Source organism: Octopus sinensis, linkage group LG3, assembly GCF_006345805.1.
Source record: "Octopus sinensis linkage group LG3, ASM634580v1, whole genome shotgun sequence".
Classification (NCBI taxonomy): domain Eukaryota; kingdom Metazoa; phylum Mollusca; class Cephalopoda; order Octopoda; family Octopodidae; genus Octopus; species Octopus sinensis.
This window is the reverse complement of record NC_042999.1, coordinates 164,512,990-164,529,360: the sequence shown is the minus strand read 5'-3', so window position 1 is coordinate 164,529,360 and position 16,371 is coordinate 164,512,990. Positions and strand designations below refer to the sequence as shown.

General features: G+C 34.9%; 1 protein-coding gene across 4 annotated transcripts in view; it reads left to right on the top strand.

Annotated features, from left to right (window-relative positions):
• The window catches only part of LOC115209909 (calcium-dependent protein kinase C), a 385,995-nt gene that overhangs the window by 300,002 nt on the left and 69,622 nt on the right, over positions 1-16,371 (top strand). For all 4 annotated transcript variants that reach the window (XM_029778506.2, XM_029778507.2, XM_029778504.2 and 1 more), the window contains exons 7-12: positions 1,202-1,433; positions 2,959-3,084; positions 6,697-6,870; positions 9,433-9,524; positions 13,203-13,265; positions 15,586-15,724. In XM_029778506.2, the coding sequence (XP_029634366.1) occupies positions 1,202-1,433; positions 2,959-3,084; positions 6,697-6,870; positions 9,433-9,524; positions 13,203-13,265; positions 15,586-15,724 (826 nt within the window). The remainder of the gene's footprint in view (positions 1-1,201; positions 1,434-2,958; positions 3,085-6,696; positions 6,871-9,432; positions 9,525-13,202; positions 13,266-15,585; positions 15,725-16,371) is intronic.

Genomic DNA, 16,371 nt, shown 5'->3' with positions numbered 1-16,371 from the left:
GAGCTATCTTTTCGTGGAAGAAGGTTTATGTTCCTATAAACTGTTTTAATTCTGGAACCCTTCAAGATAGAAGATAAGAAAGTTCATTTTCGGCACTTGATGCTTTTCTTTTTCCATAAAGGGAAAATGCCTCACAAGCAACCAAAGAAATATGCACAGTTTACAGTGATGTTTCTTTATCCGAAAGAACTGTATGGAAGTGGTTCACAAGGTTCCGAGCTGGAGATTGTAGCCTGATTGATAAAGAGCAATCAGGCAGACCATCCACTACAGATGATGACCAAATCAAGTCATTAATTGAGAATAACCCACATTGCACAACCCGAGAATTGTCAGAAAGCCTCAACCTATCAAAATCCGTCATTCATGAACACCTGGTAAAGCTTGGGTACACAAATCACTACAATGTTTGGGTACCATATGAGTTGGGTGAGAAGAACCTTTTGGATCGCATTTCCAACTGTGATTCACTTTATAAACGGAATAAAAACGCACCTTTTTAAAACAAATTGTGACTGGTGATGAGAAATGGATTATCTACCGAAACGTTCAGAGAAAGCGATCCTGGAGTAAGCGACATGAGCCACCCTTAGCCACCCCAAAAGTGGGTTTTCACCCTAAAAATGTCTTGCTTTGTGTCTGGTTAGCTCCATCTGTTTCTCACCCTGCTCCAAGTAGTAACCAGTTCTCTTCTGATGAATTCCATGACTTCAAAATGATGATCACTTGTTCTCAGTCTTAGATAATAGAGCAGTATACCCTACAATAAATAGAAAATCAGCACAGATAATTGGATGTTTTATTCAAGTTATTATCTCTATGCTGTAAAATTGTTCAGATGGAGCCAACTGTTTCCAGAAGAAGGCAGTATTAGAATTCTACATAATTTTTTCAATCTGAAAATATAACAACCAAATTCCTTTCAGTACGCTTCTTCCTGTCTTCAGGATAGTGACTATGTTTAGATTTAAATTTTATAATGGGATGTCCTAATGAAGATGGAAAGGTCAGTATTAGAAAATCAAAAAGCAATACATTTTAACCAAGTGGTCAGTGTTTGTAACTTTGGAGAACCACCCCACACTAGATTATTCACTTATCGCTAAATATTTTTTTTTGTCTTCTGTAACAAAAAGTACATTCATGAGATGATCTCTGAACTTAATTTGTTCTAAAGTTATTGATTTCTCTTCTCTTCCAGTGAAATTGCTCCAGAAGATATGTCCAAGAGATTATCTTTTGAAGTTTGGGATTGGGACCGCACTACACGCAATGATTTCATGGGCTCGCTGTCATTTGGTATTTCTGAACTTATCAAAAACCCAGTAGATGGTTGGTTTAAGTTACTGAATCAAGAAGAAGGAGAGTATTATGGAATCCCAGTACCTGATGAACTGTCTCCAAGTATTCAGGAAATGAAGAACAAATTTGAAGTAATTATCCTTGTCTTTTCTGTTGATTTATCTTGATTAAAACATGATAGGAAATTTGGCTGATGATGATAGTCATGAGTTCAATTCCTGGTGATGCATTATGTCCTTGAGCAAGACACTTTATTTCATGTTGCTCCAGTCCACTCAGCTGGCAAAAATGAGTTGAACCTTTATTTCAAAGGGCCAGCCTTGTCACACTCTATGTCATGCTGGATCTCCCTGAGAACTACATTAAGGGTACATGTGTCTGTGAAGTGCTCAGCCGCTTGCTCATTAATTTCAAGAGCAGGCTGTTCCATTGATGGTATGCCAGTTAAGTATGACAAACCAAAATTTTCTTTTCACGTTTTGGAAGTAAATTTGGAAGTTATTGAAATTTGCTTCCAAAAGTGTTTAAAATCTGGAATAGTGAGTAAAAGGCCTAAAGAGGAAGATAACAAAATCTTAAGTGATTTCAATCATGAAAATGAACATAGTTGTGTCTAAGTTGACTTAAATCAATGAATCTTTTGTTAATAGGTTAATAGGACTGCATCCTAAGTAGATTTCAGTCAAAAAGCATGTAGTTGAACATGGGTGGAGCTCACTATTACAATGCACATAGGCTACTCTGATCAGTTAACCTAGAAATTTGATCTCCTTTCCTAGTTACAATTATTTAACTAAAATTGATTGTGCCCTAGCAAAGGCATGAATATTACAACCTCTTTTTTCTTCTCTTTATTACATATGAAATGGCATTCATATGTTATCATCATTTTAACCTCTTTCATTGCCATATTTCTTGCAAAATATACTGTCTGTCTGTCAATTTGAGGGATTTAGTAAAATAACTGTCATTATTAAACTGATGTGTAAAACATGATAAAAGTTTCTTGAATAAAATTATGATGGAATGTTTTAACTGAAATATGAAAACTTTAGAAGTAGAGATCTTTGTATCATAAAACCAGTGCAATCTCTGGTAGGTTGTTTTCAATAAAAATGATATTTGTGTGTCACTTCTTTCTAAAGTAGAAACATAGTATAGGCGAAAAAAACATGATCGGACTAGATGTAATGTAGTCAGTGTCCTACCCTACACTTCATACAGCATACCCATACTTTTGCATTGAACTGCACATAGTAATCAGCTGTATGTCAGAGTGTGATCTTCAAATATACCTGACATGTGTGAATCACACCCTTGTCATTTTAGTAACAGCCATTGGTCTGCTAGGTCAGAGCTGGATGTGTGCGTGTGTGTGCGTGTGTGTGTGTGTGTGTGCATGCGTGCATGTGTATGTGCATGTGTGTGTGCGTGCGTGTTTGAGTACAGCTGTATGTATGTAATGTATAACATGGCTAATTAATGTTTGAAATTTAATGCTGATCCCTTGCTGAAAATGTTAAACTAATATTGAGGGGCCTTCAAAGAAATGCTTGAAGCCAAAGTACTAAACCAATGCTTAAATTTTTGATTGTATATTTTTCACAAAATGCTTTATCTTATATATACTGACCAGTTTAATTTCTAATTATTTAGAAACAACAAATTGCTGAGCGCAATCTTCCATCATCTTTGAATGATCAAAACATGAGCAAACAGGACCTTGTTCGTGCCAGTGATTTCAATTTTATGACAGTGCTCGGCAAAGGCAGTTTTGGAAAGGTAAACAAATGTTTCATATTTCATATTTCAACAATGTCAGTTTTTTTGTTTTTTTTATTGCAGGTAAGACTAAAACTGAGGTTGATTCTTCTCTCACTTCTTCATTGATCTTTCTCTCTTTCTCTACCATTTTTCCTCTTTTCTGTTCAAACCTAGAGTGGGATGGCCAGTTCCAACAAGTTTAAAATGCCTGAGATATGTCTTATAGTCATAACAACATCCCTACAATTCTATCAGGAGTTGTGGGCCCAAGAAAGAAGGAAGAAAGGAAAGCCTTAATACCACTAAAATTTCAGTATTGACTCCAGTATCTACAAGTAAAAAAAACATTATTTCATAACTTTCAAGATGAGCATTTTCAGTAGGATGTCAGCAATTCCACTAAATAGCTCTATATTTATGTATATTTTATTAATTCAATTAAACCACATTTAGTTTAACTGCAAAAATATATATATATATTTTTTTTATAATATACTCTTAAAGAAACTGCTTGTTTGTCTGTTTGAATTTTGTTTTATTTGTACATGTGTTGTTCTTTGTCCAAATAGTAAGGGAAGAATTCATAATTCTTCCACATTCCTGGAACTGGTATTGCTAGAATTTGCTTTTGATTAATACAGTTAAACTTTAGTTCAAGTTGCTGTAAGTTTTTGGGGAAAGCAACATGTAATGATGACAGTAAAGGTTGGGATTCTTGCAGAAGGGCATGATTTTAGGCAATAAGATTGGTCAAGACACAATGTGGCTACAATAAAAGGAGTAAAGTGGGTCTATTTAAATAGAGACAATAGGGGAGCAAGGTAGTTTGGCATAATCCACAATAGGGGAGCAATTGATGACAAGAACACAATCTGTTGGGGAACTGATTATTTAAGATGATTTTAAAAAGTAGTGGTGATTTTTATGAATAGATTGGCTACTGTTTTACAGTGTTGGGAGACAAATTCATTGCAGCAGTTGAAGTGGAGGTGGTAGTAGGGGTTGTGGCAGTGGTGGTGATGGAAATGTCTAACTCAGAATAAAACTTCAAATGAGCTCTTGGCTAACCTATCTTTCATCACTGTTCCATTTCCTTCCCACAATTTTATCAATATTGAGAGTGCAAGCTTTGCAGACTAGGTAACTAGACATAATTAGATATTGAATGTGTAATAATCATGTTGGTGTTGTTATCAGCTGATCAGGAATATGGTAGCAATGGAGGTGGGGTGGGCAGTAAGTTTCAGTTTTAGTGCAGAACAGTGTTAACAACCTCACATCTTTCTCTTCTCTTCTGAATATTTTTTCTTAGCATCTGATCTAATTACATTCTTTCTGGCATCGGCTGGTCTATTTTATAAATTATGAATTGATTTCAGGTTAAAATTGTTTAGCTTTGAAAGAAAAAGAAAAAAGTTAAATCCATTGCATTAATGGAATTTGTAATAATAAATGGACCAGACTCTCACAAAATAAGAGATAACCTTTCATTGTTTCAATTTGTTGACATCATTTTCCATTGTTGAGATTTGAGATTATAATATAGACTTAAATAATGATTAAGCAAAGTTAAATTGTAATATAGCAGAATTAAATTGAGATTTAGCTGAGTTAAATTGTAATATAGTATCTTTTGCCCCCATCTTTATCTAGGTGTGTTGATATAGTTTCTGCTAAAAGTTTGGCATAATAATAAAATTAGTGTACCAGTTTCAAACTTCACCAGAAGAGACTGGTTCATTAGATAACTTAACACCAATACATTGTATTGCTCTGGTGACTGCCAATTCATGGTGTTATGAATTACTAACTCCCACACCCAAAAGAAACAATGGTAATCTCATCTTACTCTGTATGAAACATTAACCCTTTCGTTACCAAACCGCCCAAAGCCGCCCGAAAAAAATTTTGGTTAATGTGACCAAACCGCCCAAACCCACCCGTATTTACCTATTCATATTTAAATGAGAATATCAGAGCAAATCTCTTTAGTACATTCGTGAAAACACGTATTATACTTCATAAACAGTTCAACTACAGTTTTGTACAACAATCGAAGTGTAATTTTAATTCCGTGAATTTTGGGAGATTTTTTTCCGAAATTTGTTCCTATTGTGTTTTCAAAATTTGTAATTCTGACAAAAAATGGATACGAATTTCATTATATCAAGCAGCGAGTCAGAATTCGAAGGATTTTCTACTGAAGACCTTCATAAATCTAACTCTATGACTGAAAAAAAAAAGCACGTGGTATTTGATAATGAATCTGATGTTTCACTTTCCTAAAGTGAAAACAGTGAATCCGAGAGCTCCGACAGCGATAAAGAAAATGAATTGGCACCTGAATGGAGTGAAAATTTAAAAACTGTTTCTTTCGGTGATTTTTCTGAAGAAACTGGACCAAGCCACAGACTTTCCCAGGAGAGTAAAGCCTTAGACTATTTCTTTTTACTTTTTCGAATGAGCCTATTTGAAATCATTACGGCAGAAACGAACCGTTACGCTAAATGCAAACAAAGCGAAAGAAAGGATAGTTAGTGGTTTCCCACAACCTTAAATGAAATTAAGACTATTTTGCCATAAATATTATTATGGGTATCAGAAAGTTACCCAGAATAACAAATTCTATCGTAAAATTTTGTTGTATACCCAATTGAATATTAGCTAATAACCCATTTTCTATAGCGATGTTTGAACAAAATTTTAATAATTTTATATTTTGTTGAATTTACTTGTATCTACCTGCAATTAGAGTCACTTTGTGACAAAAATTATAGTATAGAATTGGTTGAGAACATTTCATTAAATTATCTTCCAAAAATCAGATTAATATATTGATAAATAAAAAAGTTATAGTTGTTAAATGAAACCAGACTAAATTTATGATTACGTTAGAAATTAATTGAAACACATATGGTGTGTATTTTGGTCAGAAATATAGTAACGAAAGTGTTAAGTCTGTATATTTTCTATTTTCCTTTTAATCCAACCAGAGCTATAGCAGGTTTTAAATGAAATAGAGAGCCATCAAACTTCATCTTCAACCTTTGCTTGGGAAATTCTTTCTCTCCAATGCACCTACCTTCATTTACACTGAAGACTTTGCTAAATCCCTCTGAAACTTTGTGTATCCACAACCCTACCAATGTTTTTTTACTGTTGGCACCAACCTGCTGAAAATCAGACCAAACATCAAACACTTTATTGAGTCAATAGGCCAGCAATGATCATGCTAATGGTTCCTTTCTTACTGACTAAATAATATTGATTTCTAACTGAGGTAAGTATTGAGGCGATTAAACTTGGCTGGTATGTTGTTTAATCAGCCCCAGAGGAAAGAAAGGCAAATTAGGCCCTGGTAGGAACTGAATTCAGAATATAAAAGGATGTATCTAAGTAACTGAAGCTATTAAGTGTGACATTTCACTGGTTCTACCAGACACTACATTCATGAAATAATATTGGTTCTTAATGTAGGCACCAGGGCTTGAATTTGATGGTATTTGAAGTCATTAAAATTAATTACAAATCAAGTAACTCCAGGTCTCGACCTGGGGCTAAACAACTGCAATCCTATTGATCCGTTTATGAATGTTGATGTGATTTATTTGCTTCTTTCTTTCAATTTAGGTTGTTTTAGCAGAACGGAAGAGCACAGATGAGTTATACGCCATAAAAATTCTAAAGAAAGATGTCATCATTCAGGATGATGATGTTGAATGTACAATGATAGAGAAGAGAGTTCTGGCTCTTGCAAACAAACCTCCATTCCTTGTCCAACTGCATTCTTGTTTCCAAACTATGGTTAGTTCACATTTCCCACTTTTGTTGCTTGGATTTATTTACAGAATAAATAATTGAGAAATCTGATATGCCAAACATGGTAACAAGATATCAGTTTTGAATGTAGGAGTTTGTAGAGGATTGAGAGAAATGAGACCAATGTAATCTGTTAGATGCATCATGTTAGCCTACATGACAGGCATAAGTCAAACCAGCTGTGGCAGTGGTTGGATATTAGAAGTATCAGTTGATGTATATAGGACGGATGAATGTATATTGGTCTGGACTAATGAAGTCCTCAATGAAAATATGCTATGGAATGTCAGTGGAAACTTTCAACTTGCTGTGCTATATTAAAATATGCCTTTCAGCTAAGTTCATCATAGAAGTGACATTAACTTTCAGAATCATTGAGCTGATTTTCAAAATTATTATTTCCTTTCCACGTGAAACTTCCGAGTGGACTTTGTATTCGTTTTGTAAATATCTGTGTGCATTGTAATATACATAATATATATACTTGTTTTGCAAGACTCATATATTATAAATATTCTTATATTATTCTCTCTTCCCTCTCTCTCTCCCCTCTTCTTTCTCTCTCCCCTGTGTTTGTGTGTGAATCTTTTGTCTTGACACCATATAATAGTTGTAAATGAGCATCACCATCGTACAGGAAATGATATTTGTCCTTAATCTTTTGTGTAAACATGCCGGTAGCACATAAAAGCAGCCATTTCACTCTCAGAGTGGTTGGCATAAGGAAGGGCATCCAGCCATAGAAAATCATGTCAAATCAAACTGGAGTCTGGTGCAGCCTTCCAGCATGCCAGCCCAGTCAAACCATCCAACCCATGCCAGCATGGACAGCAGACATGGAATGATGATGATGTCTGGTTATGGGGAAATATAACTGTGAATGGAAATAAGGGAGCATTGGTGGCAGGAAGAACATATGGCCATAGAAAATCTACCTCTTAGAAAATCCTGTCTTATCCATGAAAGCTAAGGATGATCAGTATATCTTGCTGCTTAGGCAAGTGGGGTCACAATCACTATTGTGATAACAAAGAGCAACAATGGTTTAAAAATTTTGGAGCCATTTATTTTCTATCTGTATGTAACATCATGCAGGTGTACTGCATGTATATACAAATGTATGGCAAGTGTACAGTAGACTGCAAAATAAGACAAACTTAAATACAAAAATTATTTCAACAGGGTTTTACTGATATTTGATTTCCTGTATACAACTTTCTTGTAACAAAGTTTGATTACAATACACGTTCAACATGTTTATTATGACTGACACACGCGGGCGAAAAGTACCGAATGAGAAAAAAAATGTTGGACATACTGAAACACTTTCACCCAAGGATACACAATTATCTACACATCATTATATGTCTCAGGTTAATGTAAGGAAAACAACTCGATATATTTAAATTATCTTACAAAAACTTTGTTGACTCATCATTCTAGAAGCAGCAGAAAATTAGTCACACTGGTACAAGGCCACATTTGCAGTAACATGAAATGACCAAAGAAGAACAACATTCAGAGATGACAGTGGGTTTTCTGAGATATAGGTGGACACAAAAAGGACCCCACTCCTTTTCCTGAAAACAAAACAACCTCAATCCCAGTTGTGAAAACTAATACCAAATAGTAATACAGTTGGAGATAACAGTATACAAACTCAATGAGTGTGGCACACTGGATGAGTTCTTTACCACAATATGATAATTACAAGCGTAACTGGTTTCACATGATTACTTTCGTCCACAATGACCTTTATCAAACTAACACTAGAGAAATTGGCTTCAATGCACAATTGAAGGTTATTTTATTCTTTGCTTTTTCATGAAGAATAGCTTTGCTGGTTGTAGATTTCCTATGGTTCACTCACTTACTATTTTTCCATTCACAAGAATGGAAAGGAAGTATCTACACAACTTAGAACAACTACAAGATATTTTTGATTGAAAGAATTAGTTTGTTTTGTTTGTTTTTTTTCTGTTGGTGGGAGGTGTGAGAGCCAAAGCCAGTGCTTGTGTCCTTCACCGTTAAACATTGCAAACAAATATAAATCATCATCATTCAGTTAATGACCATATTTCCATGCTTGCATGGGATTAGATGGAAATTTTTATGGCAGATTTTCTGTAGCAAATCATCTGACCTGTTACCAACCCTCATTTGTTTCCAAGTTAGAGAATATTTCCCCATGGCCAGACAAGTTTTTCTCTGGGAACTAGAGACAAACAACAGCATCAAGCAAGCACTTTAAACCATGTCTCTGGTCTGAGGATATCAAATTCTTTCACCAATCCTGGAGACCCTGCAATAAGGTCATGGATGGTGAATGGGCCATTTGAAGAAAGTCAGAGTTGTGATGAGTTGCATCCATGATTTTTGCTCTTAAAATATGAAATAAACTGCTTTGAGATCCAGGTTTGATTACAAACCTGGATCTCCAGTTTGACAGGAAAGTATATTTAGTGTAGGCTACAAAGGAGGCCACAATGCCTTTTTCAGATTATCATCATTTCTCAGGCTACTTCTGTTTTGTGTATCTTTTGACAGGATCGGTTGTATTTTGTGATGGAGTATGTTAATGGTGGTGACCTTATGTACCGAATCCAACAGGAGGGCAAGTTCAAAGAACCTGTAGCAGTGTAAGTACACTTCAGTTTCTTTTTGTTTGAGGATTTTTTTAATGTAATATTTTAATGTTACTGCAACACATCTATGCATATGGTCACTGTACTGTGCTGTAAACTCTTGCTATAATGCAATGTTTTATTTCTGCATTCTACTGTTATGTTACAATGATATTATTGTTACTTTAATGTTATTGTAGTGTTATGTCATTGTATTATTACTAGAACCGAAATTGTGTTAATGTATTACTACAGTTATTCTACTGTTGTGTTGTTATACCATTGTTTTACTGTAAGATTGTGTCACTCCGTATTGTTACTGTATTGTATTGCTATAATACTACCAAGGGAGTCTCCACTACCTAGAACAAAGGTGGGAAAGACATGCAAACTAACTTTGGCATTGAATGTTACAACAAACACCAGAAATGGGCATGACAGCATAGTGCCAAAGATCACAACATTGCCATCATGATACAGGATCAGATGCAGCAAAATCTTGGATATCAAGGGCTCACAGCTCTTCAGTATCCTCCCCCAAAACTTGAGAGACCTACATGGGGTGGATGCTGGTGTCTTCAAAACTGGATCTCCTCCTATCAAGAGTCCTAGGTAAACCAACCTCATGGTAGGAAGCACAAATGAGAGCAACAACATCAAACTTCCTCCCTCACCAAATGCCACAAATCAGAAGAGGCTTTCAAATAATGAAACTGTTGCAAAACTAACAGCGGTGCCCCAGCATGGCTGCAGCTTGCAAGCTGGAACTAGTAAAAGAATAAGAGTACCATGCTATTACTGTTATTGCACTGTTGTTTTAAATGCGTGGCTGAGTGAATAAGTAGTTCAGTTCTCAATCAAATGGTCAAGGGTTTTAATTCCACTGCATGGCATCTTTGTCGAGTGTCATTTACTTTAGTCTTGAATCAACCCATGCCTTGTAAGTGAAATTGGATAGAGAGAAAAATGTATGAAAGCCTGTTGGATGAATTGCACCTGTAATTCAAAGGTCCAGCCATGTCACACTGTGTTACCTTGATTCTCTCTAAGAATTTTATTAACTATACAAGTGTCTGTGGAATTTTCAACCACTTTTAACCTTTTTTGATACCAACCTGACTGGAAGCGCCTCTGGCTCTGTAGTACAAATGTCTTGTTTTCATAAGTTTTGAATTAAAATTTTCCACCAAACCTTAGTCACAATTTAAGTTCTTAACTAAGTTATTTTACTGAGTTCTTTATTATATTTAAAATTAATTGAAAGAAACACAGAGCATTTCAAAATAAATCAGATAATGAAAGGGTTAAATAGGAATTGAATGAGCTTTGTATATAGTTCAGTTGGCAGAACAATTGAAAACTTTTGTGTTACAGTGCTAGTACTGTGTTTTTTTGTTTTTTGTTGTTTTTTTTTTTGTAGTATCATGCATCTACTATCTTTAGTACGATTTAGATTCCTAACTACTCCCACATTTTGCGGTGCAGTTTAACCAAAACCGGGTATCTTATAGCCGTGATTCATATCGAGCCCTTCTGGGTATTAGCGCGCTTCTACGATGAGTCTATGATTTAAAAAAAAATTTACCATCATTTTTCTCCATTTTAATGCATTTTTTCGCTATTATATAAGGGAAGTAACTCTCTAAAAATGTCTACGATGAGTCAACGATTTAAAAAAAATTTACCATAATTTTTTTCCATTTTTAATGCATTTTTTTGCTATGTTTTGGCTATAACTCTCTAAAAATGCTTATATAGTTATTTCCCTTACAAACCCGAGCAACGCCGGGCGATACTGCTAGTATGCTATAATACTGTTATTATTGCTGTTCACAATTATATCACTGTACTATTACTGTACTTACTGTATGTAATATCATGTGTTTGTTCAATAGTATCATGTTACTACTATTCTGTCATTTTAACATCATCTCACAAAATTGTTGATTTGCTTTGCTCTTTACTACTGACTTTACAACTTACTACTTAGCATTTGCTTTATTTATATCACATCCCAAAGTTCGGTCTAACTAAAGTTGCTCTGTAGTGTAATGAATAGGGGATGTGAACCATCATTAAGGTACACCTATCCCCAGAAAAGTGACTTAATTCTATTTTCACACATTTTAAAATTTCCTATACTATTTCTTTCTAGTAACAGAATTATGCTCTGCATTTTGAATTCTAAGTTACTTTCTACAATATTCTATGTTGTTTGTTACTTTATTTAGCCTTAAAATGGTGATCAAGATGATCTCATAACCCACCATTTTGGGGCCAAGACAAAAGAGCCTGTCTCTTCAAGAATATCATTTTTTTTTTGAGGTCCTGATAATTAATTCTACATTATTTTAATTAACAGTAATCTTATTCTTTTATATCTTGTAAAAACGATTTCGTATTCACTGCAGCAGTATCAGTGGTTTCTGTATAAAAGAAGTTCAACAGGAATGATCTGGAAGTCAACATAAGCTAAAAATAGTGTTTCGTTGAGTGCCCAATTTTAAAGGCTTCTGTGATCTCTCTGGCAATCATTTATCATAATTGCTTTTCTACCAACATATTGTAGATAGTCAAATAAGACATCTCTGGGTCTGTTGTTGAATAGCCACATTATAAGTTTTTCTAGACTGAGAACAAACACAATTTAATGATAGGAATGACAGTGATCCATATGACCAGACTTTGGCATGAGGCACCAATGTCTTCTACATTCAATTCCTTGTGATTCATTTTTACAATATGTAACATACACTGCAGCTTTGGAATTTTGGTATAGACAAATGATGTTGTGGTTAGCTTTTACAATTATTATATCTAAATCATCCTTACTGGTGTTGGACCATTTCAACTGAAGAACAGGCTACTAGGAATGGTCGATAGATGGTTAAAAGAACACCATTCATCTTGTCACTAAATATTTCTCTGTAACAGTAAAATAACACATATAATATTGTACAGTATTATCCCTGCTTTATGAGGACCATTTCTGTTTTCAGTCTTCATAGTCTGAATATTTCAATTTTCTAGGTTTTCATATATGAATAGTTTTCCCCATTTTTATCATAGATATATTGGTGTCCATTGGAATTCATGTTTTTGAAATGATTTGTCCTGTTTGAAATAGATTATTGTAAATGAAATATTGTAAAAAAAAAACAAAAAAAAAAACAGGATATTGCTAACTTGCAATTATTTCATCTTTTAGAAAGACTGAATATTTTTTAGGACTGAGAGTAAGCTAAATTTTAGGATAAAGTCCTCAGGTAGATCATGCACAGGTGCTGTTGACTCTTCTTTTATTTAGTGATTTCTTGTTTTATGTTGTTCTCATTTTGAATGATCATTTTTGTTTACTCTTCCCTGTTCTTATCCGTTTGCTGTCATATTATTGATATATGGGGTAGAAAGGGCTCCTTAGCCGTAGTAAAGGCAATCTATCTAGGGAGATAACCTTACAATAAATCACTCGGTCCGTAGCTTAGAAATACTGGGTTGACGTCCAGCGGGAACAGCTTTGTTTCATGGAGGAGGAAAGATCTTCTTTAGTACTTGGTTGTACAATGCTTTCCAATGTGTGTAGTAGTGGCGCGCGGACACATTATTAGCCATTTGAAAAGACTATGAAAGTCTCGACCATGGTCGAACAATGATGATGATTGATATATTGACATTTTTCACTTTCTTTTTCAGATTTTATGCAGCAGAAATTGCAATAGGTCTTTTTTACCTTCACAACGAAGGTATAGTTTACAGGTAAGATAGAAATGTTATCCATGTGTCTTGTTTCAGCTGTTTGCTTTTGCAAGTCAGAAGAAATGCCCCTAAGTATTTTGTCCAACATAGTAATGATTCTTCCAGATCACTACTTAATGCTGGTACTGATATCAAAGATCTAAACAAACTGGGCCACCAGTTCTTTGTTGAATAATTTCAAACTTTGCTCCTACATCTGTTATGGTGTTCTCCTCAAAAAATGTTTTAATCTTTACTATCCTCAGTCTACCTAGCTGCAAGTACACCAACTTCATATGAGTGTTTAATGACAGAATAGGAATTTATTCTTACGTACTTCAACAATTTATTTGAAAATCCTCATATTTATAGAACCATTCTGTCCATGTCACATGAGAGTAGGATCAGAATATGGATGGAAACTGATATCTCCTTAACCATCTTTTCTCAACAGTATTTTTAAAGTCAAATCAGCATAGTTTCATATTAATTGTAGTATCAACATGCAACCTATTGTTACTGATAATCTCTTCTGTATCATCCTTTATAGTAATCCCTTCTTCACTTCCTGTACCTCTCTCTCTCTCTCTCTCTTTCACACACACACACACACACACACACACACACACACACACAACAATATCACACTGTTTCTATAAGCAAATATAGTTAGAAGCTGTGGTATTTATATTTTTCCTAAGAAATTTGCTACCATGAATATATTCAGAGGTCCCAAACCAGAATCAGCTTTCAAAACTAACTTGCCGATTAAATTGTTTGATTTAATTATGTCTAACATTGATATAGTTTTGATAATTGCATACCGATACCTGTGCCGGCGGCATGTAAAAAGCACCATCCAAACGTGGCCGATGCCAGCACTGCCTTCACTGGTTTCTGTGCTTGAGGAGACCTATTGAGTCAAGTACATCAGCATCAAAATGAATATCAAATGGAAATAGTAGTTGTGATACCTGTGCCAGTGGCACGTAAAAAGCACCATCCAAACGTGGCCAATGCCAGCACTGCCTTGACTGGCTTCTGTGCTGGTGGCACGTAAAAAGCACCCACTACACTCACGGAGTGGTTGGCATTAGGAAGGGCATCCAGCTGTAGAAACACTGCCAGATCAGACTGGAGCCTGGTGCAGTCTTCTGGCTTCCCAGACCCCAGTTGAACCGTCCAACCCGTGCTAGCACAGAAAACGGACGTTAAATGTGTCTTTGCCTACTGTGTACTGAGAATACAGTGAGGGAAGACACTTTTGCTGCCCCACCACTTTAATAGACATGACAAACCAGAGGAAATTTTGTGCTATTTCATTAATTTTATTCCTCTTTTATATCTTAAATCTATCTCATTTCAAGTTATATATTACTTCATTAAAGCTACTTTCTGATCAATATCTTTACACTAATCTAATAAACCTGATATGAATACATGTTGATACTATCGACAAAACTCTCTAAATAATATAATTTTAATCTTGTTTGCTGTTTTAACTATCTTCAAATCTGGAATCCACTCTGTGTTAGTGAGGTTATACATGCACTCAAGGGTGTGATGCTAGATATTGTTTAGCCCCAGATCAGCCCTGATTCAGCAGACCTCTGATGAAAGATGTTCCAGCTGCCATTAGCTTCTTTTTTATTCATTCATAGCCTATCTGTGGTTGTCTTATCCAATATATCTTTCATTTCATATAATAGTTGGTTGTAATATGAGGGATATATGGCTGCTATTTCTTATAGGGTGAGCAACTGTGCAGAATGCTTTTCCATTGATTCATTGGTTATTACATTGATGGTGTTGGTGGTGGTGTTGTGTATCTGTTAGTAAGCCTTGACTGAGCAAATTTGTGATCAAGGTGTTCCACCCATGACTGTTTTCCACAGGTAAAACTATTGCATAGAGGCTACTTTGTTGGTTCAAACAACACCTAATCATTCTAATGATATAAGATGGTGAGCTGGCAGAAATGTTTGCATGCTGGAGAAAATTCTTAGCATTTCAGCCATCTTTGCATTCTGAGTTCAGATTCTGCCTTTCATCATTTTGGGGCCAATAAAATAAGTACCATTCGGACACTGAGGTTGATATAATCAATTCACTCCACCACCACTTCTAAAATTACTGGCTTTGTGTCAAAGTTTTGAAACTATTATCATTCTAATTATACTATCTCTAACAACTCTATTTGCATTTTACAAATCCTGTTTGAGACAAGTCACAGACTAAAGATAGAAAAACTATTTTAGACAAGGCCCTTACTTCTGAAACAATAAATACAAGAAAGTAGCTATTTAATAATTAATTTTCTTTTTTTCTCTTTCTACACTAGGGATTTAAAACTGGATAATGTGATGTTGGACTGTGAAGGCCATATCAAGATAGCAGATTTTGGCATGTGCAAAGAAGGAATTATTCAGGACAAAACTACCAGAACCTTTTGTGGCACACCTGACTATATAGCACCTGAGGTAGGAGAGCTTTTCTTTGTCTGTTGAACTAAAGAGAACACCCCTCGTTTATGTCATCCTAACTGAAATATATAACAAGTCATAGTTTATATCATTCTAAGTTAAAAGTAGGGACTATCCCTATTCCATGTTACTCTACATGAATTGTAGAGCTCACTCTTGGTTTATGTCACTCTAACTGAAATTATTATATGAATTCTTTATGGAAGGTTTTAGTTCACTTTAAAATATGAAGTTTGTATCGTAGTTGCATGGGTGATCTTGGGTAGTTTTATATTAAAAGGGTTAAGAGTTATCTTCTGACTAAAGTACTGGTCTGAATACTTGCAACAAGTCCAAGTAGAATGTTAAGCCCAAGCAACAAATTATATATAGCAACAACTTTTGATTTATATCACCCTAACTGTAATGCAGAGACCATTCTTAGATTCTGTTATTCTAACTGAAATATAGCACTAGTCCTGCTTTATATCATTCTAACTGAAACATAAGGGCTACACACTCAGATGCATCTTTAGTCTTGATCTTAATATATATTTAGCTGCTTTTACACTAATAGCATATATCCTTAGTTTCCTAGTGCTGCAATCCAGATTATATTTTGGGGAGTCTCATAATACATCTCATGAAAATGCTAACCATGATAT